Source organism: Sceloporus undulatus, chromosome 3 (assembly GCF_019175285.1).
Source record: "Sceloporus undulatus isolate JIND9_A2432 ecotype Alabama chromosome 3, SceUnd_v1.1, whole genome shotgun sequence".
Taxonomy (NCBI): Eukaryota; Metazoa; Chordata; class Lepidosauria; order Squamata; family Phrynosomatidae; genus Sceloporus; species Sceloporus undulatus.
In genome coordinates, this window is record NC_056524.1 from 160438803 (window position 1) to 160462130 (window position 23328).

The window sequence follows — 23328 nt, forward strand, 5'->3', positions numbered from 1 at the left end:
AACGTGTACAAAAATTGTTTGCATGAAGATGAAAAATCCCGAAAGAAAATATGCAAGCAAAGGAAAAATTGTGGCTTCTTCTTCTCACCTAAAAAGGGGGAGTAGTGTGTGTATTGACAAAACAAAACAAAACTACAATTAAAAAGCACTCATTACACACACATGTATATTACTTTCAAGTAATTTGGGAGGATTGGTCAGCCCCCTTATCCAGGGAGGAAGCAATATAGGCTGCCATCATCCCCACCTCTCAGTAACCCTCTCCACTGGATGACAAGATTCAGCTACAGTTGATTAAGTCCTTAATAAGTAAGGGGTTGATTCTTTCATCTCCATCTGCCTCCCTGCAAAGCAAAAGGCATATGGGCAAGTTGCAGATGCTGAGAATATACAAAGTTTGGTGGGACCGTTAACGCAGCTTCTTGAAGCACAGTGTTTTCCCAGTGGCCCACTTTGGCCACAAGAGGGTTCTCTAGGGCAATTCTAAGAAGTTTCTCATGAGGTTGGGTGTGTTCAAGCCTCACTGGAGCCATCACAAAAAAAAAGGGGGGGGAAAAATCCCCCAAGTGGGCTTCTGCTATGGTTGTCTCTGCTCAAGGTCTGACTAGAAAGAGAAATGCTGTATCCAATCTGTTGCTTTGAGGATTCAGATTGTCATCCCACTGCTGAGTCCCTGCTCTTGGAGGAGGACCTCAGGAGTCTAGTGGGGTGTTCCCACTTGGCAGATAAAACGGATTATATTGTTGCAATTCTGATTCGGATTATGTTCCAGGAATAATTCAATTTATTTCCATCATTTCCATTACCAAAAGGGGCAAATTACCTCAATTCATTTAGACCCTGTTTTCGTTTCCATTTATTTTAAATCGCTTTATTTTAAAGCGGATTAACTTGCTCCCCGTTCCCATTTGTGTCCACAAGCTGTCAATAAAGCGCATAGGCTTCAGACGTCACACGTCTTGGGGTTTTGGGGGGGGGGGCAGCCAATGAAAATCGGCTGCATCCAAGGTTCTTCTGTTGTGTCTCCCCAGAGTAGAAGGAGGATTGGCAAATCGGATCAAGAAGGCAGTGGGCTTCATTATTGGGGATAGAATCTTTGGGGAAGAGAGAAGATAAGGCTCAATTCCCCCCCCCCCCCAGACCTGGGCATCCAGGCTCTCCATTCCCCAAAATCGCTTTGCCTCCCCCATTGCTCACTGGGCTGTCTGTGGGGCGATCAGGCAGGCATGTACTGCAAAGCCCATCCCATAGTTCCTCTGGAAGGAGCCTCCTTTTCCCAAAATCGCTTTGCATCCCCCATTGCTCACTGGGCAGTCTGTGGGGCGATCAGGCAGGCATGTACTGCAAAGCCCATCTGCTGCTCAGGCAGAGGTGAAAAAAATAGTTTAAAATGGTGTTCAATGGCTCTCCTCACACATCAGTCTATGAATGAGGAGCAGAGGAGAGGTTGCAATCCACTGGGGGAAAGTCTATGCGAATTGTAGAAAATGGTGCTGGCGATGCAGAAAGAGACCAAAGAGGATGACACCCCCAGGCCAGCCCCTTGAGCGCTGCTCCTCCCATCTCCAGGTCCCCGAATCAGACACCCTTTCGTTCCCATTTGGATACAGCTAATTGTACCCCACTTTCAAAAATAACCCGCGTTATAAACTACTATTATTTTAAACCGAATTATAGGCTGATAATCCAGTTTAAACATTTTAATTCTATTCTGATTCGAAACACGGTGGGAATGAATGAGGGGTAAGGGAGATTTAATTCAGGCTTCTCGTTTTCTGTGGTCTACTCTTCAGAAAGGTAAATACACAGATTTCTTATACACAGATTCAAGCATTCACGGTTTGAAAATGTTCAAAAAAAAAGTATAAATTTCAAATATCAAACCTTGATTTTCAAACTTTTATAAGGGACACCATTTTGCTATGTCATTATATTTAACAGGACTTGAGCATCCACGCATTTTGTTACACACGGGGGATCTTGGAACCAAACTCTGGCGTATAACAAGGGTTCACTGTATTTCCCTTTTGAACCCTTCAGACTCCACTATTCTATTTCTATATTTCCATTTTGGTTGGCTCTGAATGCTATGTCTGGATGGATTGCTATTGAGTGTGTGTGATTGTACTGTGCATTTTTCTAAATAGAATTCCCTTAATTCACCCAAACCTGGAGTTCTTCCTAGGTAATACCAGTATACACAGGTGCCAATGATCCTATAGGTTACCCAGCCTCTGGCAAAGCTAATTTCCCCAACATTTAAAGTAACACTGACATACTTGGTGCCCCCTGCCCATTCCCACCTTCCTTTTGGGTATCACCAAATTGGCAGCCCCTGAGTCCACTAGAGGCTTCACTCCCCACCTTTGTCATTTGACTAACCACTCTGGTGGCAGTAAAACTATGCCCACACAATGTTTTTCCTTTGAAATAAGGGATACACACTTTTTCTTTGTTTGCAAGTAAAACCATGCTTCCAAGAAGCTTCTGGAAATACTATTCTATTTTTAAACATAGTGCAATAGAGCATGCCAATTGTTTTAAAGAAAAATCCATGGGGGATGGGAGGTGCACAAAAATGGGTAGGTGCATGTTGCCAACGCAATATCTAAATCAGCATTGTCGTCACTGGCTGGCAGTTGCTCCCAATCCCAGATTTCAGACTGAGAGATGTTGGGAACTGAACTTGGGATGTTCTGCCTGGAAAACATGTACTCCACTCCTGAGTAGTTGCCCAGTTCATTTATAAAACAATCTCCTTATTGGAGATTTAGACTGAACTCAAAAGGAATCAATTCAGAAACATCACACAAAGTAGAGGTTAAAACATGACAAAGTGAAATGGATTTTTGATCTCTGAGATGAGACCAAGATTTTCCCTGCACTAGTTTAATGCAATGTTAAAATGTTTTCTTCCTTCTGAAAGCATCTTTGAGGCCTACATAATTCTCATTATCACCACCACAATGAGAGTGCTCTAGAAAACTCAGAAGGTGGTGTGCTGTGTGCATTTTGCTTTCACTGTTGCACAGTGAGATGGAAATTTTCCCAAATCAGTCCAGAAGGGCTCATGTGCAGTCAGAGGCCAAATCACGTTTCCTCTCCCCTCACTGAGTTAATGGCGTGCAAAGTACATTTGCACTTTGAACACAGTTTGCAAAAACTGAAGTAAGCTGAGGACAAAGTGGGAAAGTGGGAGGAGGAGAAGGGAGAATGGAAGGTTTTAACGACATTTTAAAAATAGGTTGCTAGAGAATTAATTGGGATTGTCACTAGTAAACTGGGATAGCTGGAAGGTATTTATTACCCTTCAACTGAGTTAACAGAGTACAAACAACTTTTAAACTTTAAACTCAGTTTGCAGGACAAATGGGGAAAGTGATATAAGAAGAAAAACTGAGACATTTTAAAAGCAGCTGAAAAAGTAGGATGGCAGAGGATTAATCAGTGTTGTCTCTGCTAAATTAGGACAGTTGGGGGCCATTACCCTAACTCTGTACACTCACAAACACTCATTTGTCCCCTTAAGGGTTTTTAAAGTCTCATGGCAATTTGGTATGATGTTTGAAGCAAACCAGTTAATTGATCCAGGCCAGAATGCTCTTTGTCAGTTTGTCCTGGGCCCATGTATAGATAGTCCATCACAGGTTTTCCATGGGGTGTCGAAGAAGACAAGAACAATTGACCTGTGGCCACTGAATATCAGCCCACCAATAAAAAAAGGTCCACTGTATTTAGAATACTGCAATGTACAATATGCAGGGCTGTCCTCAGACAATTTGGAAGCTGCAACTAGTGCAAAACACAGCAGCAATACCCATCTTGTACTGCAATGGCCTTCAAGTAGTTTCCAAATTATGGTGATACTAAGGCAAAACGACCACAGGATTTTATTGGCAAGGTTCATTCTCAGTAGGTTTTCCACTGTCTTCCTTTCAGGGTGAAAGCATATAACATACCCAAGTTCACCCAGGAGGTTTCTAGTAGGACTGAGGATTTGAACCTGGACTCCCATAGTTCAAGTCTAGTACACAAACCTCTATATCGTGCTGAATCTATGTGCTCCATTTAAGCTTTCAAAAGAGCCTCCACTGGAACCAACGGAGATTTATTAAAAGGCTAAATATAGCACGTATAGTGGAAATGTGGGGTGAGGAATCTCCGATCAGAGAAAGAAGGATGGGAGTGGGTCTAAGTGGGAAGAAGCCAATAGGATGAAGGCCACAAGATATATCAGACTATAGACTAGACCTTAACCATCTCTTGAATCAATACTGTACTACTAAAACAAAAAGTAAGAAAGACAGTAGGGGACATACTTGGGGGGGGGGGGGACCAGCAAAGGGCACAAAGCATAGTGAGAGACTTGCAGATAACTACAAAAGGGGGCAGGGAAATAATGAGTTTTAAAATTAAGCACTGGAGGGTTAAAAAGGAGATGAGTAAGGTAAATAAGAAAGTAGGTCATTTCAAATCATTCAAGCGCAGTACAACAGAAGAGCTGTGTAGGGTTTTAAGAAGAGTGGGTGGCTGGAAAGGGCAGGGTTTGATAGGAACTTGAACAGAAGGGCGCTTCTTTTTTTAAAACAATAAAACTCTTTTAAAAGTCCTGGCTGCCCTCTTTCCAAACATACTTCCAAAAGCTATCCTAAGGAAGAAGAAAAATCCCACAACATTTCTTCAATCAAAAACGCAAGCCACGTGGGACATGTGCGGCTTCTCTGCAAGGCTAATAGCACTCTGAGAAGATACCTGCAAGCACTAATAGCCTTGTAATTGCCACTCCCTTAAACTCCACTGGGAGCAAGGTGCATGGATGATGGACAACCCGTGTGCTTTATTTACTAAGCTATTAGTACTTGAGGAAGCACTTACAAGAGGCTCACGCAGCTTGTGTTTCCATTGGAAGAAACATTGGGGGAAGAGTTCATTTTCAGAAGAAAGGTGGCCAGCTTTCCCAAAAAGTCACTCCCAATATTACTCATTATGTCTCAAATTGGAATTTAAAGCATGAGCACATTAGTTCCACCTGTGGAACTCTCATGTGGCTCTTCTGTCATCAGCCTCAGGTGTTACTGTGATAGGCACCCTATTCTGTTACTGGTGGAGGGCCTGAAGAAGCATCTGGTTGTGTTCCTAGAGCCAGATACAGACTGAGGAGATCTACCAAAACCTTGGGAGATGTCATCAGTCTGGGTCATCAACTTTTCCAATCCTCTCTGCTTTCCGTCAGCAGTGAAATGGCCACGAGGACAGCTACCGTATCAACAAGCTGAATCTAGACATAGCTTTGGTCCTGGCAGAGGTAGGAAGGAAATAGTAACCTCTGCAACAGCCAAAAATACAAGTATAAGGTGGGATCATTCTCGTGTATGCTGCTGACTGCATATCAGCCATTATGTGTAGCACCTGACATTGAAGTTTATCGCATGGGCCCTGAAACGGGCCTGTTGTGTCCTAAAACAGAGGTGCGCACGGAATGGGATGGGGCTAGGAACTGCATTTTACTGCACAAGGGAACGCCGCCACTGCTTCCGGGCGTTCCAATCGCATTCTCCATCTGTTCCAGAGGGTGCGATTTCTGAGAACGCTTTAGAACAGTTCTCAGAAATCGCACCCTCTGGATTGGATGGAGGACACAATTGGAACGCCCGGCAGCAGTGGCAGCATTCCCTTGTGCAGTAAAATGTGGTTCCTAGCGCCATCCCATTCCGTGCGCACCCCTACATGCCCCCGTTTTAGGACACAACAGGCCCTTTTCAGGGCTCGTGCGATAAACTTCAGTGTGTTGCATCCAAGTTGTGAAGGGCTCTGCATGACCTATACTAGGTCCCATTAGCAGCCATACAGAGAAATATATGGTACAAAAAGAAAAAAGAAAAAGAAAAATTGAGTGAGACCCAAAATTGTTACTTGGATGTGGGCTCCAGATCTGCAAAGTTTTAAGACTATTGGGTAACATGTCTGCTGGCTGTCTTGGTCATCTTCTGTTATTCCACTTCTTCAGCTACTTTGAAAATATCCCGGTTTCTTTCCCCTCATTCCACTTTCCCCCTTTGGGAAGTCCAGCCAGACTGATTTAATTTCACTCCTACATTTTTCTTCTCCCTTCTTATCTCTGTTTTTATTTCCCCCACTTTCCCTCTTTGTGCGCTGATTAAGGAAGTGAGGGTTCATAACTACAAGTGGAAACAAAACACAAGGAGTAACTGGAACAAATGGATTTTCCAAGTATAAGGATACTAAAGACATGAAGTATACTACAGAACTGCAAGTGAGAAGGACCAAAATGGCGGATTTTGCAGTCTAAGGTTTGATGACGTTATACTTGCTGGCTGCTCTTTTACAGCCTGATAATCTAAAAACACATAAAACTTAATGAGACAAGATCATGGTGATGACTCAGACTAGTTATAAAATTCTTGGCCATACCCAGTCTGTTATGAACCATCCACTAAAGAAAGTTAAGGCTCAGTCAGTGTGTTTTACACTGATTACCTATGCCTGACCAGTTTTCTGAGATTACAACCAAGATAGATAGTTTTGTGTTGCAGCAATAGTTTATTGGCATAGGATGCTGCTTTAGGTGATTATTGCATTCACTTTAAAGCAACTTATACCTAAAATTAAAATAAATAAATAAAGCAACTTATCCCTGATGGGATAAAGTCACCTTTAATTTTAAAAGTAGGTATCATCGCATTCAGCCGCAGCCAGGAGAGTGCAACCCTTCTGCAGCCCGGATCCCAGCCATGCTTATCCAGTGGCTTTTCAAAAACAGGAGCCTACTATTTTTGAAAAGCCATTGGATAAATGTAACTGGGATCTAGGCTGCAGATGGATTACACTCAGCCAACCGCAGCTGAGTGTGACAACACCCGCTTTAAAAATTAAAGGTGCCTCTATCCCATTAGGGATAAGTTGTTTTAAAGTGCAATAATCTCCTTAGTATCAAAGATATTAATATTTTATGCTGGTTTTTTAACCACTCCAATGTAACCATTATATATTTCGCACTATTTATAACTGTACCTACTATTTATTTTAATACATTGCATTGTGTTTTATCTATTCTATTTTGCTTTTTACAGGTCATTGACCAAAATAAATATTTGTACTGTGTTTGCCCCCTTTGTCTGTGGCTTTCTTCGGTTGCTGCAAACTGGATTCAAAGTGCAAAAGTAGTCTGCACTCAGTCACTTCTCTGTGCTAAGCACAGGCTCTCCAGGAAATTCCTGATATGCCTTGCAGATCATTTCCTTTTTCAAAAAGTGGAGGAAGGAACAAGGGGATTAGCAATCCTGGGCTTGATTCTAACTAATGTGGAGGAGTTGGTCACTGGAATCAAACAGTTGTTACTTTATAGTGACAGGCCAAATCAGGTTCAGTCTCTGTTATCTGAAATCTTGGGACTGGAAGTGTTTTGGATTTATTTATTTATTTATTTATTGGATTTTGGAATGACTGTATTTGCACATATGCACATAATGAGATTTTTTGGAGATGGGACCCAATTCTAAATGCAAAATTCATTTATGTTTCATATATACCATATATTATAACGTAATTTTGTAGAATATTTTTTAATAATGTTATGCCTGAAACAAAGTTTGTGTTCGCTGAACCATTAGAAAGCAAAGGTGTCACTATCTCAACCAGCCATGAAAAAGGTTTTAGTTTATGGAATATTTTGGATTTCGGAATATCAACTTCTGTAGTCAGACATGAACCTTGGATTTCAGGAAAACTGATCCCCAGACTTTGGTCCTCCAGATGTTTTTGATTTCATCTCCCAGAATTCCTGACTGTTAGCAAAACAAGCTAGGGCTTCTGGCAGTTGAAGTCCTGGAGAACCAAAATTTGAGAAACACTGGTCTAGCTGGACATCATGTATTCAGCAAAGGGTTGACCTGATGAGCCATAGGGCCCCTTCCAACTCTACGTGACTATGATTCTAAGTAGGAGGAAGAAAGGAGAGAACAGAATCTTGCTTTCCCTGTTGGCTCAGGCAAAAGCAAACTGCTGCAGCCTTAGCTAGCTAGCTCAGGTTCTCCTTAATAGCTTTTGCCATATTGATCACACTCTGATGTTGCTTTCCTGGTTTTAACCTGCGAAATGACAGAAGCCATGGGGCAGTTAAACACAAAGCATCATGATATCAATGATTGCTTCAACTCCTGCCACCAACGGTCAATCATGAGAAGGGAGGGAGTTGTGCTATACCACAATGGATTAAAATCAGAGAAAGGGGTATGGAATAATGGCCACTTCATGTCTTTTCTTCTGACTCAAGGAGGAATTGTGGTGCACATGCTAAAAGCTTCCACAAGTTTTTGTATTGAGCTAAAAACTTATTTGAGATGAAGCAACTGTCAGACCAAGAAAAAAAAAGGAGTATATAATTAGAAGAGATGCTTGTTTCAAATTGCTTTTGCTGCAGTCTCCAACCTTTACAGTGGTTGAAATGATTTTGCAATTTGTCATTCCCATCTTAACTTCAGTGAAGTAACTGCCAAATGGTCTTTCTTTTTCTTGTGGGTAACTACTGCGAAATGCACAAAAACAACAACAAAATGGGGAGAATACTGCACTCAGATAATACCTTGTATTGGTCACAATGTCTGTGGACTTTTTATTGAAAGAGCATTTTTAGCATTTACGCCACAAACTTGACAGCACGAAAAAGGGAGCTTTATTGGGGCTTTGAGCGTTTTCCGGTACAGTCATGCAAGGCAAACAAGCAATTACGAGTGAGCATTGTTCTGACTTCCCTTAGAAGAAGAGCAGTGTGGATTTCTGCATTGCTTTTATCTGTTTCCAACACTTCAGAGAGTTCCTGCAGCTTTCATTTATCATCCCAAGCAAGACAGACAGAAACGAGAGGCACCTTGTGGTTCCCTGCTCTGTCTGGCCTTTCTCAAGCAGGGAAGTCTGGGTGCTATTGTGGGAGATAACACAGAACATTTGAAATAAATCTTCTTTCATGGCTTATTTCCTTCAGTGGCAGGAAGCTCCAGGCCCAGCTTCTCCAGGCTCCTTCCTCATAGGGTGAGGGATCTAGAGACTTTCAACAATATTTTTAAAATATACAGGCTAAGCAAAGGAATGATATAAGAATGTGCAGGAAAGGAAATAGAAGAACCCACCCCTGAATATTGAGAAGATCTCCACTTTCTCCTCACTTCTGCTCCTCTGATGATTCTCAAAAAAGGAGGGCTTGGAAAGGGGAAGATACATCCTTTTTCTTTTCTTTTTTCCTCCTAGACATACATATTTCTCTAGACCATGACAAGTATCTATCTAGCCAGTAATGATTTGTGAAGTGGTACGTGTTTGCCAAAAGAAAACAGTACTATAGTTTTGAAGGATATCTGATGATTTTCTCCAGTCTGAAAGACTGTATCTTCATGCATAAGCCTACCTAACTTTTAAAATCTTCAGGGGAGGACTTTCTCTCAGTCCCAGTACCATTACAGATGTATCTGATGATGATTTGAGAGAGATCATTCTTGGTGGGTGTTTCCAGGTTTTTTTCCTTCGCCAAGGCTTAAATTTCTTCCAGCTTTTGTTAGATAACACAATAAATGATAATATCTACTCTTTGGTCATGTTGATGAAAGTGACAAGGGTAGAAAAAAGAGGTGGCATTCTGGAACATGAATGAATGAATGAATGAATGAATGAATGAATATCCAGTGATAATATCAGGGGAAACCTTTGGTGCAGATGTGCAGGGATCCCACTGAACAGAATAAGCAAGGAGATTCTGAATGTGGCTTACCCTATTTTGAAGTAAGTGAAGCAATATCCATTTCCATCTAAAGGAGTAAGATGTTGTGAAACCTCAAGGTGCTTTATACAAGGCTTCCTTTAAGTACAGATTTTGACCAAACAGCCTTCAGTTAAAATATGTTGGTATTTTTGTCTTTGTCTTACCTTTTTGTCTTAGGTGTCATCCACCACTGGAATGCAGGCCTTTATCACACATGGCTTTTAAACCATGATTAAAGCAATTTTTGGTTTTCAGGTTTTCAGGCCAGGGCAGTGCCATAATTGCTAAAATCAGTTCAAAAGATAAATAACAAAAGGAAAAAATTGAAAGGCATGCCAGGTAAGGCATGCTAGGCAGAGGGACAGGGTTAAGGAGGAGTCTGGGAAAGAGAGTCGATGCCACAGACAAACTTGGTAGCATTAATGAAGGAATGGTATGATAAGAATTGTATCTGGTTTCTTTTTCTAATGCAGTTGAGGGGGGAGATAGGGATCAAGTGAAAATCTACATAGACATCCAATGGGAACATTTCTGATACTGAAATGTGCCCTGGGTTGAAAGAGATTCACTGCCATTGCCCTGAACTGTGCATCCTACAAATGTCCCAGAGGAGTGCCATTTGGTGCTTGACCCTCACCACTGACCACTCAAAGACCCAAGCTCATATCATTTCATTTCATTTTTCAGTTGGAAAAGATCCACTAAAAATTGCACAAACCATTTTCAAATGCTGTTAGTAAAATAAAAGCCCACTTTGGGCTATAACTGAGTAAGAAGTGTTGTATTTTTGGAACTATGGTGTCAATTGCTGTTTCTGCCTTTCTCCTTGTATTTTATTATTGCCATTATCTTTGCATTGGCTTTTGTGATTTACTAATACTCCGCTTTGGGAGGATAAACCATCCAAAGGCAGCTTATATATCCAATATGAATCATATATAAAAATATACATCAGTTAAATATAGAGACTAAAATTAACCTACTGCATCACAGCATATTACAACATTAAATCCATATCGGTTGGGGGAGCATTCAAGTGTTCCTGCCCTTAGAACTTCCTTGAATCCAGACACATTAGAAGGTTGCCTTCTTAAAAAAAGACACAACTTCCTTATAGCCAGACAAAACCATCACAAAACAAAAGGAAAACATATTGAAATAGCAGACTCTACAACACATCCTCCAGACATACATTGGACCACCTGTTGTGAGATTACAGGCGCTAGTGTAATTCTGAATATGACCTTGTATGGCAAAATATCAAAAGGCTGCTGTATATTTATGTATAGCGGACTGATGTTTCCATCTGGGGACCGAATTGTTTCCTCTGATTTGACTCTCATGCACCATCACAGGGCCTATTCCAATACAGAAAGCTCTTTCATATGAGAAAATAGGTGAATGTCATATTTAGACCACCATGTGAGATGACTTCATATGCACCTTTTCTTATGGACATTATATGCATGGAGAACCTTTAACAGCCCATGGTTTCTCTGCAGGGCAGTAGGGAAGCTGGGGTTTCACCACTCCATTGACAGAGAAGCCACCATCCACCGCTGCATAGATCAGTGGTTACCAAACTTTTTCAGGCTACTGCTCCCTTTCCACTTGGGTGACCACCAAATGGCCCCTTATGTCTATTTCTTGACATTAGATCTACTGTTCTGCTGCAAATTCAAAACAAGTGATCTTGGTTGCTGCTGTCTTTGCACCTGGTCACCTTGAGTACAGCAACCAAGCAAGTGGCTAAGCAATGACCAAGAACCCTTTTGCCCATACCAGCCTTGCCGCAAGGCCAGCGCAGTCAAGAAGCTTTCTAGCCAACACTTTGACTGAAAACGCTCCCCGCTGCCCCCCTTTTCCTCCCCACTCCCTCATCACTCTCTTTTCCCTCACTGTCCACTTGGATCTTTCTACCACCCATGGGGTGGGGGGTAATAATATCACTCACTTTGGGAATCAATGACATAGATAGAAAAGGTTGGAACACCTTGTGAAAGGTAGGATTCCTGCAACGTCCCTCTTCTTCAACACCCTTCTCAGCCGCCACATTTAAACTCTTATTCTTCATGCCCAGATACAGCCAGATTTCAGACCAGAAGTGTCAGTTAGCTTTTAACAGTGGAATTCTTGCTATATTTATTAAGAACTGATTTTAATGATTTTATTACTTAGTTTGCTTTAGCTGATGTTAGCTAACTCAAGTACTTTCTTTTTAGTAAAAAGGTGAAATAAAAACCTAATTTAAAATTCAACTCACATCTTTGACATACATATTTTTGCATCTTTCCTCTACTACTTTACTGTAACCACAGTATCGACGACTCCTTGGGCATGTATGGATGCTGGTTTTGAGATGAGAATTGGCAGCTGCAGCTGCTGCTTTGAACCACTGGCTCATTGATTTCGATTAGCATTCCCCTGACTGGAGCCCTACAAATAGTTAGACTACAATATTCATCATTCTTGACTACCAACTGTACTGTGTGGGACTGACCAGAGCTGTAGTGTTTATTTTTAACTAATTTAAATTTATAAAAAAAGAAGCCTGTTACAGACTGCCAAAATAAAGCTGCTTCGGGTCTCTTTGGAGGTATGCTGTTTAAATGATGCATGTATCCTAAGAATCCGGAAGCTGCACCAAAGCTGCACTCCAGTGCTTAGGAAGGGTGTGTGTGGCCTTGGTCGCGACCTCCGGGAGGCCTCTTCGGGGGGGGAAGGAGGGGGGGGTGAACTCCCCATGCATCATAAATAGCATACCTCCAAAGAGACACCAACAGCTTTATTTTGGCCAGTCTTTAAAAGGCCTTGTATCATTGTCTAAAACAATCTTACTCACCAAGGAGAACAAGAAGCAGCGAAGGAAAAGGAGGAACAGAAGAAGGAGAAGCAGCAGAGAGAAGAAGGACAAAAGGCATAGAAGGTCAAGGGGAACCAGAAGGAGAAGGAAGGAGAAGGAGTGAAAAATAAGAATAAGAAGGAGAAGGAGAAGGAGAAGCAGGAAGGAGAATTGAAAGCAGCAAGAGAAGGAGCAGGAATTTCCAGAAGCAGAAGGTGAAGCAGCATGAGAAGGAAAAGCAGCAGGAGGAGGAGGAGAGGCAGAAGAAGAAGGGAAAGCAGCAGGAGCAGGAGAATGAAAAAAAGCAGGAAAAGGAGAAGGAGGAGGAGGAGGAGGGGGAGAAGCAGAAGGAGAAGGAGAAGCAACAGGGCAATGAAAAATAGCATGACAAGAAGACACAGTGTGAAAAGGATTGTCTTGATGCATAACCTGTCCTCAGGACAAGATGATATGGAGAGATGCAATTGGCAAGGCTGCATTTTATCACCCTTCCTGTTTAATTTATATACTAGCTAAGATTTGGAACAATTACTGAAGACAGTCAAGGAAAAAGCAGGTTTCTTGTTGAACGTTAAGAAAATAAAAATAATAATCACAAATGATTTACATAACTTTAAAGAAGATGATAAAGACAATGAAACCGTTAAAGATTTTCCATACCTTGGCTCAGTTATTAATCAAAATGGAGTCATGAAATTAGAAGAAGACAGGACCTGGTAAGGCAGTTATGAAGGAACTAGACAAGATCCTAAAGTGTAAAGATATACCATTGAATGCTAAAGGTAGGATTGCCCATGTCATTGTATTTTCCATTCCTATATATGGTTGCAGAAGCTGGGCAGTGAAGAAAGGTGATAGGAAGCAAATCATCTTTGAAATATGGTGCATGAGAAGAGTTTTACAGATAGTTGGAGGTTTTTCATTCATTGTCAAAGTCAGCTTGATGGCAGTTCATAGCAACCATGCCAACACTCTTAAGCACTTAAGAAGAGACTGGCTCAAATGCTCAATCACTGCAATTTGTCAACTCTGCTAGTTGCCAGCAGTATGATTTATAACTTATCATAAGCATGAATAATATGGTTTCAGTTTATGGCATTGATATAGCTACCAATGTGTAACACAGACATCATTAGAATCATCCGGAGCCTGAATGTAACTAGCAATAAAGAACTAGTTTTATTATACTCATTCCTTTTTATACTAGTGAAAAAAGTCACACTGTACCTCCACAAGGAAGAACTTTACTTTTTGCAATTTATTTCTACTAGAAGAAGAGGCTTCATTATATTGTGGAGGAGGAGTATCACATAGTTCCAGTGCTGGTCTTGTCTACTGCCTCCTGTTTTGTTAATCTGATGTAAATTGATGGAAGGAGATGGTGCTTTGAATCACAGGGCTGTCTTGCAGCACCTGTCCTGTAACTATTTCAGATTCTTTTGAGAAATGAAAATGTAAAAGGTTTCTTTCTTTCTTTCTTTCTTTCTTTTTCTTTCTTTTTTTTTAAAGTGACCTTGGGGGCAACTAAGTTCTTTGGAGCACTTAGAACTGTGAACTATAACTTTAATAATAACGTTAACATCATAATGTTCAACTTTAACTGTAATGATAACTGCAACTATAACTTTTAAGGGTACCTTTCTGTGTCACACTTAATCACCAGCATCTCCAGTTAAAAGATATCAGGTAGCAGAACAAGGTCGCTCTGCCTTAACTTTTAAAAGATCAAAATTTGAAGGGGGAGCATTTAGAGAATAATGTTGCTGGATTAAATAGGAAATGAACTAACTTTATATAAGACAGTTTTATGTGTTTAGAGACATGCAAAGCATTAAGTGGTTTGCAGAATCATCATACAGAAGTAAAAACTGCAGCAGTGAAAAAACTGGGTTGTGTCATGTTCCAGACACAAAATGTGCCCCTCCTCTTTCTCACCTATGTTAGAATCCTATGCACAACAATGTGCAAGTATGGAGTAAGGGAATGAGAAAAGAGAAAACACTGGCTTAGGTCTAGACTCAGTCATGTTTTCACTAGATTCAAAGAAACATAGGATTTGTCCACACAATACTGTATAAATAATCCAGTTTGACACTATTGTAATTGCCATGGCTAATTATTATGGAATTCTGGGAACTGTAGTTTGTTTGCAGTATCAGAGCTCTCTGACAGAGAAGGCTAAATGTCTCACAAAACTGCAGTTCCCAGAATTCCATAGCATTGAGCCATGGCAGTTAAAGTGGTGCCATACTGGATTATTTCTGCAGTGCAAATGCAGCCATAGGTCCAAAACACACTGTAGAAATAATCCAGTTTGAGGCCACTTTAACTGTCCTGGTTCAGTGCTAGGAAATCCTAGGAACTGTAGTTGATTGTGGCACCAGAGCTCTCTGACAAAGAAGGCCAAATGTCCTTCCAAACTATAGTTCCCAGGTTTCCCTAGCATTGAGCCAGGACAGTTAAAGTGGACTCAAACTGGATTATTTCTGTAGTGTGCTTTGAAACCCTGTTTACTTATAATTTAAACATTGTTTTAATGTGTGACTGGATCCTAGCCAGTGTATCTCTTCACTCTAAGATGTAACATATCAGATGTATCCCTATCCAACCAGCTTGAATCCATTCTGGAAGGTGAGACATTAAATAAATAAATGAATAAATAAATAAATACACCCCCAGCTGGCACAACAGGAATGATGGAGTCTATTGTCCAACATAACGGAAAGATACAAAATATGGGAAGGCTGGAACAGTGTGACAATGTTCTTGCATTTTTTTAAGGGAGGGAAGGGTGAAAGAGAAGACAGAAGGCACTCTCTTCCACGCTGCTCAGATTGAGTATGCAGTTGGAAGCGAGATTTCCTTGGGAATAAGACTTTCAAAAGGAAAGGAGAAAAAATGTGGATGGCACCAAGCCACATCGCTATAAAAAACCAGGCTGCTGCTACTATACAGGCATAGCTATGGAGTAAAGAGGTGGGACTATAAAAAATTCATTATGCTTGCTACCAAGATTTTTATATTTTATCAGTTAAAGACCTACTTACTTTGTGCCCTGGACATCACCCAAACTCATTGTCTTTTAAAACTTTGCAAATCCATATAAACAGCTTTACTTTCTCTTTAACTTTTATTCTCTCTTCTTTTCTTCCCCTTACAGGAGGAGGTAAATAAGTGCCTGCTCACATCTGGGAGATGAAAAGCGGGTCCTATATATGCTGTTACCAGCAAGGTTTTTTAGCCCATTTCCTTTTGACATGGCATTATATAGACCTGGGAAATCCAAGTCCTGATTCATAATCAATCAGTCATAAGCTGTAAACATAGAATCAAACTAGTACTAAACTATTACAAGCTTGATCAAGAGATTTCTTACAATCTCACCACCAGAGCTTGCTACTGCCAAGACCCCACCAAGGTTATGTCTAAGGGTGGGTTGCACATTACAGTCCCCTAGTCTTGGGTTTGTTTACATGATTAAAATATTCTGTTTGAATAGAATGTGATCCCATCTTATGCGATTCAGAGGAGTTTGGGCTTTTTGTGGAGGGGGCAGCAAAAAGCTCCACAAATTCAGCATGAAGGTTTTCGTGGTTTTACTGGAATATCTATAAATATCTGTGAGTATGTGAAACATGGCAGAGGAAGGACGAATAGATGCAGATAGATGCAAAATTGACAGTGAGGACAAATGTCAATGGAAATCTGCAAAAATTCACAGCAATTCACATAATACACATACATGTAGACTAGCCCCCTGTAGATCATGTTGCCATAGGTACCACTTTATCAATTCGCTGCACTTAGTCATTTGACGTTCTAGGGGCACATTCTCACTATGATTTAAAGCGAACTGCTGATCAGATTATATGACCGTTGTTCCCATTTGAAATTGGTTCCGATCCTACTCTGATCAATTTCTGTCGCAATAAAGCGAGGCAAATGCCAACCTTCCCCAACCCCCAACCCCAGTTTTTTCCAGACACTAGTTTTCTAGTGGTTCTTTTGAAATTGAATTGATTCCAAACCATGTTCAGCATAGAAGATTTGATTCGTTGGTTTGGCAGTTCATAGTGAGGCAAAGTAGTTGCAAAACCACTGAATCAAATCTTCTATCAATTTCTTTATATAGTTCCCAAGTTGGGATGCCTGGGCTGCTGCTTATGTCACTGATAACTGACAGATGATTGACATGCATTTTGAAGTGGTGCAAACTAGTGAGGATGACAATCAGGCCAAAAAAGAAGCGTTTACAAAGGGATAATGAAAAGATCCACTTTCACAGTGGGAATGATAGACCTTTTGGAATCAATTTACCAACACCGAGCGAAGGTGAATCGGAAACCAGTTTAAATGTAAGTAGGAATGAGACCTTGGTCTCTTTGGCAATAAATTTTGGGTGAGGAACATTTGGCCCTCCAGATGCTTTGGATTACAGAACCCATAATTCTTTACCACTGGCCATGCTTTTGGAAGTTCCAGTCCAACAAGTCTGGAGGGCTAAAGGTTCCTCATCCCTGCAATAAATGGTGCTAGTGATAAGCAACTGACCTTGGCTTCTCACTCATACGTCCCTTTCTTCTGTGGGCAGCAATGGGAACTGAGTCCCAGGCAATGGGAAAACAAGTCGATGATTAGCTAGAGAAATAGGACATGAGGCCAATGACTCCCCCAAACCTGTAGACAGTACTGATCCAGACAGGCAACTGTAAAGGGAGCAGGGGATTATTTTTCTGTCCTATGAACCCACACAGATACTCACCCTGAAGGCTACACTGTCATTCCTGAAAAAAACTGGAAGTGGTGTCATATCACTTTTGGTTCCTGGATTCAGCCTCAGAACAGCTAGTTTTTAACTGTTCTAGTTTAACCCACCAATTGTTGTCATTTGTCAAGAACAATCTTCTGTAATCCCACTTTTTCATTTGCTTTTGAAATGCTCTGGTTTCTTTTTCCTTCTCCCACTTCCTCCTTTCTCTTCAGCTCACTTCATTTGCTATAAACCGAATTCAAAGTAAGTAAGCAACTCAGTTAACTGGAGGAGGCTGAAGAGACACAGAATCTTGTCCTTCCCAGTAGATTTAGTCAAAAACAAACTGGTACAACATCTCCTAGTTTGTGTATTGGTGTTGTGTGCCTTCAAGTCATTTCTGATGTATGGTGACCCTGTCATTGGGTTTTCTTGGCAAGATTTGTTCAGAGGAGGTTTGCCATTATATTTCCTGAGGCTGATAGACTGTGACTTGTCCAAGGTCACCCAATGGTTTCATGGCCAAGCTGGGAATTGAACCATAGTCTCCAGAGTCATAGTCCAACACTCAAACCACAACTCCACACTACCTCTCAGTTTGTGTATACTTTCGTCTTATTAAATTTTGCCATTTCGACCACACTCTGACATTTCTTGGTCACATGTATCCTCGTTTTTATCTGTGAAATGCCAGGGGGTATGGGGAGAGAGACCAAGGCTGCCACATTTTTGGGTAGTTGGGATCATTTGGGGGCATTTTTCAGATGAAAAATCAGTCAGGGGAAAAAATCAGTGTGTGTGTGTGTGGGGGGTGTCTTTTGGATTTCTTGGTAGCTTTTAGGGGCCACAAAATGGATCAGCTCACATGCAGATCACACTTTCCACATCGCTGGTATAGTAAGTTGACATCCCCTACACGAAAATGTTTTTCTCTGCCATCTGAAGTCAAGGATCACAATGTGCTGAAACGTGAGACTATTATCCAGAGGACCTACAGCATAATCAAGAATGGAGTGTATATTATGTAAAACCTGAAATCTGGGAATATGTGAAAAAAATTGGTGTATTGGTATTCTGAGGTTCCTTAAAATCTGAGGCCCAAAACTCTAAATTACTTAGTTTGTGGGCAACAGTGGCACAGTCTGGAGTGACAAACAGCTCAGTGCTTAGAAAGAGATGCACACACAGAAAGACTCCCTCCACTCTTTACAAACAAGGAAACCTATCTATGCTTATGTCAGAGCACAGTTGAAATTCTGGCTAATTGACTAGGGTTATAAAGGGTTATATAAGATAAAATAACTCATCTATGAAATCTTTGACATCTGACAAAAAGCTCAAAACAAAATGAAATCATCACCATCCCACTGAGACCACAAAACACACAAAGAACACAACCCCTTCTCTGTTGCAAAGTGCTTCAGCTATTTCCAACCGAGCTCAGTGGAAAAACTGACATGTGCTTTTGTCCCCCTCACTGAAAGCAAAGAGCTCTAGATGTGCTTGATCCCAGGTAGATCAATCATGCCTCAGACGGTCAGACCATACATTTAATTCAAATATTGCCTCTTCCACACTGCTATAAACCGCCACTATTTAGCTATTTATTATTTTTCTTATTTGTTTGGTTGATTTTGTTTTAAAACTGTGAGCCACTGTTAATAAGCATAAGGCACAGATTTCCAGACTTACTAAATATTACAATAATGTTCAGTGCAAACACTTTAAACCACAAATTTAATGCAAGCAAAGCATGTATCTGTAAGTAAATGCTATAATCTGTAAATATTTCATATCCTTGCAAAAGGTAGGTAAGAGCTACTAAACAGAAACAAAAGATCTAAACTCGATGTTCTCAAATGGTAGTCTACAATTCCCATTCAAGAAAGTTGTAAAAGTATTATAGTACGGCAGCCTCCCTAACCTGGTGCCCTTCAGATGTGTCAAACTACAACTCCCATCAGCCTCAGACAGACCAGGAGATGATGAGAGTTAGATTTTAATACATCTAGAGGGTACTAAGATGGGAAAAGCTGTACTGTTGCTTTCTATGCATACTAAAATATGATTATTAAAATATTTGTAGAATAAATAAAGAGGTTGACTAAATGGTCCACCAAGACCCTCATCAATTTTTAGATGGTCCATGCAACAACAACAACAACAAAAGCAGCCATTTAACCATTAAACTCATTTGTTTGCTTCTGGTTTCTAAACATGATAACAAGATGAAATTCTGAGAAACAAGTAATAGCTACTGCAGTACTTTTGAGCTTATTCAATGGATATAGAGTACAGTAAACTGGATTAAATAGTAGCCTTTCCAAGAATGCATTCTGAGAATCCCAAACACTGCTGAATGTAATTACAAAATTGCTTTCTTACGGAATTGTGTGTCATTTCAATACTTAGTCACTGATATAAAATAAATGTCTTTTTGGTGATACTTACCCATTTCTAGACTTATGATTTCCAGTGTTGTAATCGCCCAGCTCAGTCAAAGTAGTGGGAGCTTGGTTTGGGGTTTCCTCTCTGCCAAATTCTGTTCCCCAATATTCCTCAAGCAGAGAAGATGGCTGTGAGTTAGTTGGCATCCCATGACCTTCTGGCCATGGCTTGTGGCCATGATGCTCAGGATACCTCGAATCTACATCTGACTGTGCCAGTCCTATAGTACCACAAAGGAGTAAAATCTTAGCAATCATTGCAGGTTCCTTTCAGCTTCTTACAGCTCCGGGTGCTTCAGATCAGTTTGTTCTTACAATCCTCCTTGCACCATTCTTTAAGTTAAAACTTGGAAGGAGGAATTGCCCCACTCTTAACAAAGAGCGGAAGTTAAGCTGTTGACCCTCCCAGCTACCATTGAAATGTCAGAGGTCAGACGACAGAGTAGAGCAGGGTTCCTGTGTGGAATTAGGTGCAGGCAATAGCATGTGTGTGTGTGTGTGTGCGCGCGTGCGTACACATGTGTACATGCCTAAACAGAGACACAGAGTACACATATGTCTGTTTGTGAGTGCTGATCTGATCATAGATTATTCAAGGGTGGGAGAATGTCCTTCTGATTTTTGACTGGCTTCTTAATTTATCTTTGCACAGGAACATAGTCTTTTATCAGCTGCCTCCTTGCTGGGGTACAGGAAAAGGATGTTAGCTTTAATGAGGAGGCAAGGAAAAGAAAATATTGAGTGATGGAGCAGGTTCCCAAGCTGAACACCACATGCTAAGCAGCCTAATATGTCGCCAGAGTCTATAGGCATTTAACTGCTGCAACTTAGATGTGTTTCCTGCTTGTATATGTCAGTGTATGTGTGTGTCCAGTATCCTAGTATTCCAAATTCTACACTGAGAAAAACCAGATTCTGTTTCAATATGCAAAGCAAGGTAATTTTCATGACACTATTTTACATGGTAGAGGACTCCTTCGTGAAGTGGTTTGAGCATTGGACTATGACTATGGAAACCAGGGTTCAAATCCTGCCTTAACTATGGAAACCCAGTGGGTGATCCTGAACAAATAACACACTCTCTCAGACTCAGAGGATGGCAATGGCAAACCCCCTTCTGAACAAATCTTGGGGGGGGGGGAATATGATAGTTAATCTTAGGGTCAGCATAAGTTGGAAATGACTTGAAGGCACACAACAACAAACAACAACATTTTACATGATGGGTTCTGGGTTTGCTATTTACACAAAGGATCAAGTACTATACAGACCATTCAAGCGTTCTGCACCACTCCAGTTGCTCTGATTACTGTTCAGTTACCTCTTTAGCTTCTGAAGTTTTAACTTCTACTGCCTGTACATTTTCACTGTAAAGGCTAGAACCCCTTTGGAATCTAGTCACATCAGGGCCTCCAATTTGAACTTTCAGCCCTGATCACCTTACATTGCTGAGGCCCCTCCACTGCCCACAGTATGCAAGGAAGAACTGCAATTGTTTCTGTCACACCACGTTTGTTTCTTGACAAAAGAGAATTGCCATGGAACCTGTCATCCTTTTCAACTATTCAATATAGTTGTATCAGCCGTAACAAAAGGACATGCTCTTGATGACAAAGTGCCTCCACTATCATCATGCAACTATGGCCCAATACAGACTGGCGCTTTGTGCAGGCCTGGGGCTGATTTTAGGGCTCAGGAGAGCAGAGCATACCCACGCTTCCAAGCCCTCCCGTGTTCTCCCAGCTCCATTTTGATGCATTGGCTGATGACATGCATTGTGTGCTGTGTCCAAACAGCACAGCGCACAATGGATGTCACTGTGCCGCACTAATGGTTCCTTGGCAGCGGCCAAGAAAGGAGCCACATTTTGCTGCTCTTTTATCCAGGTGCATCGTTGCCACAGCATGCAACCGCTGCAGCAACGATGTGAGGGAAAAAGAGGTGGTGTCTCGCCGCTCCTTTCTCCCCGTCTGTATCCCCCTGATATTTCCATATGTTTTCTGTTAATATAAAGAAGCACCCACACACAAATTTTCTAGAAGCCTGTCCTCAGAAGAGGTAGGAGATGGCCTGGAGAATAAGAATCCCATAGAATCATAGAGTTCGAAGAGACCACAAGGGCCATATAGTGCAACCCCTGCCATGCAGGAACTCTTAGTCAAAGCACCCCTGACAGATGGCCATCCAGACTTTGTTTAAAAACCTCCAAAGAAAGAGATTCCACCACTCTCCAAGTATGTGTGTTCTACTGTTGAACAGCTCTTACTGTCATTAAGTTCCTCCTAATATTGTGGTGGAATCTCTTTCCTGTAGCTTGTATCCATTGTTCTGGTCCTGTTCTCTGGAGCAGCAGAAAAAATGCTTTTTCCCTCCTCAGTATGACATCCCTTCAAATATTTGAACAGAGCTATCATATCACCTCTTAACCTTCTCTTCTCCAGGCTAAACATCCCCAGGTCCCTAAGTCCTCATTGGGCATGGTTTCCAGACCCTTCACCATTTTAGTCACCCTCCTCTGGATACGCTCCAGCTTGTCAACATCCTTTTTGAATTGTGGTGCCCAGAACTGGGCACAATATTCCAGGTGAGGCCTGAGCAATGCAGAATAGAATACAGTTCCTCATGTTGTGGTGACCCCTGACCCATGGTCTTGGTTGCTAAGACCATTGGGAATATGTGTTTTCTGGTGGTCTTAGGTGATCCCTGTGAAAAGGTCATTCAATCCCCAAATTACTCATGACTTACAGGTTGAGAACTGCTGATCTAGACACTATACGTCTGTCGATGCAGCCTAGAATTGCATTGGCCTTTTTACCTGCCATGTCATACTGTTAACTCATGTTCAACTTCTGGTCTACTAGGACTCCTTTCACGTGTAGTCTTGTTAAGCCAAGTACCCTGCATCCTACGTCTATGCATTTCATTTTTATTTTATTTTTGCCTAAGTGCAGTACCTTACATTTCTCCATGTTGAAACTGTGCCCTGTGCTCTGGATATCTATAAACGGCTTAGAAATTGTAGAATGTCCAAAGTGTCACTCAACCTATATCTGTACATTTTTATTGCCCATGTGTAGTACCCTACATTTCTCCTATTTTGTTAGTTTTGGTCCAGTTTTCTAATCTGTTCAAGTCATTTTGAATTCAGATGGTGGGAAGACACCTGTGTTTCCTACTACATGGGACAATGAGAATGCTTACAAGGATGATGGACTACTCATATTCCATCTGAGGTAATGGAGTTGCTTGAAGAAAGCTTGCACATAGCAGATCTACCTGTGGCTAATAAGCTGTGTGTACACACCATCACTGAAGGAAGAAATGCAGAGCCAGGGTACATATTAAGTAAGACCTCAAAGTGACTTAGAAATACCATATATACTCAACTATAAGTCAACCTCAAGTATAAGTCGAGGGCAGGTTTTGGGGCCAAAATTATGGATTTTGCCATGACCCGTGGATAAGGCGAGAGTAAAACTTGGAGGCTCTTTCAGTGTGTGTATGTGTGTTTGCAGCA

General features: G+C 41.2%; 1 protein-coding gene across 1 annotated transcript in view; it reads right to left on the bottom strand.

Annotated features, from left to right (window-relative positions):
• Window positions 1–20257, bottom strand: part of MMRN2 (multimerin 2) — a 41422-nt gene extending 21165 nt beyond the window's left edge. The window contains exon 1 of the mRNA XM_042460801.1: window positions 19816–20257. Within this exon, the coding sequence (XP_042316735.1) occupies window positions 19816–20069 (254 nt within the window). The 5' untranslated portion in view covers window positions 20070–20257. The remainder of the gene's footprint in view (window positions 1–19815) is intronic.
• Between the last annotated feature and the right edge of the window lie 3071 nt (window positions 20258–23328).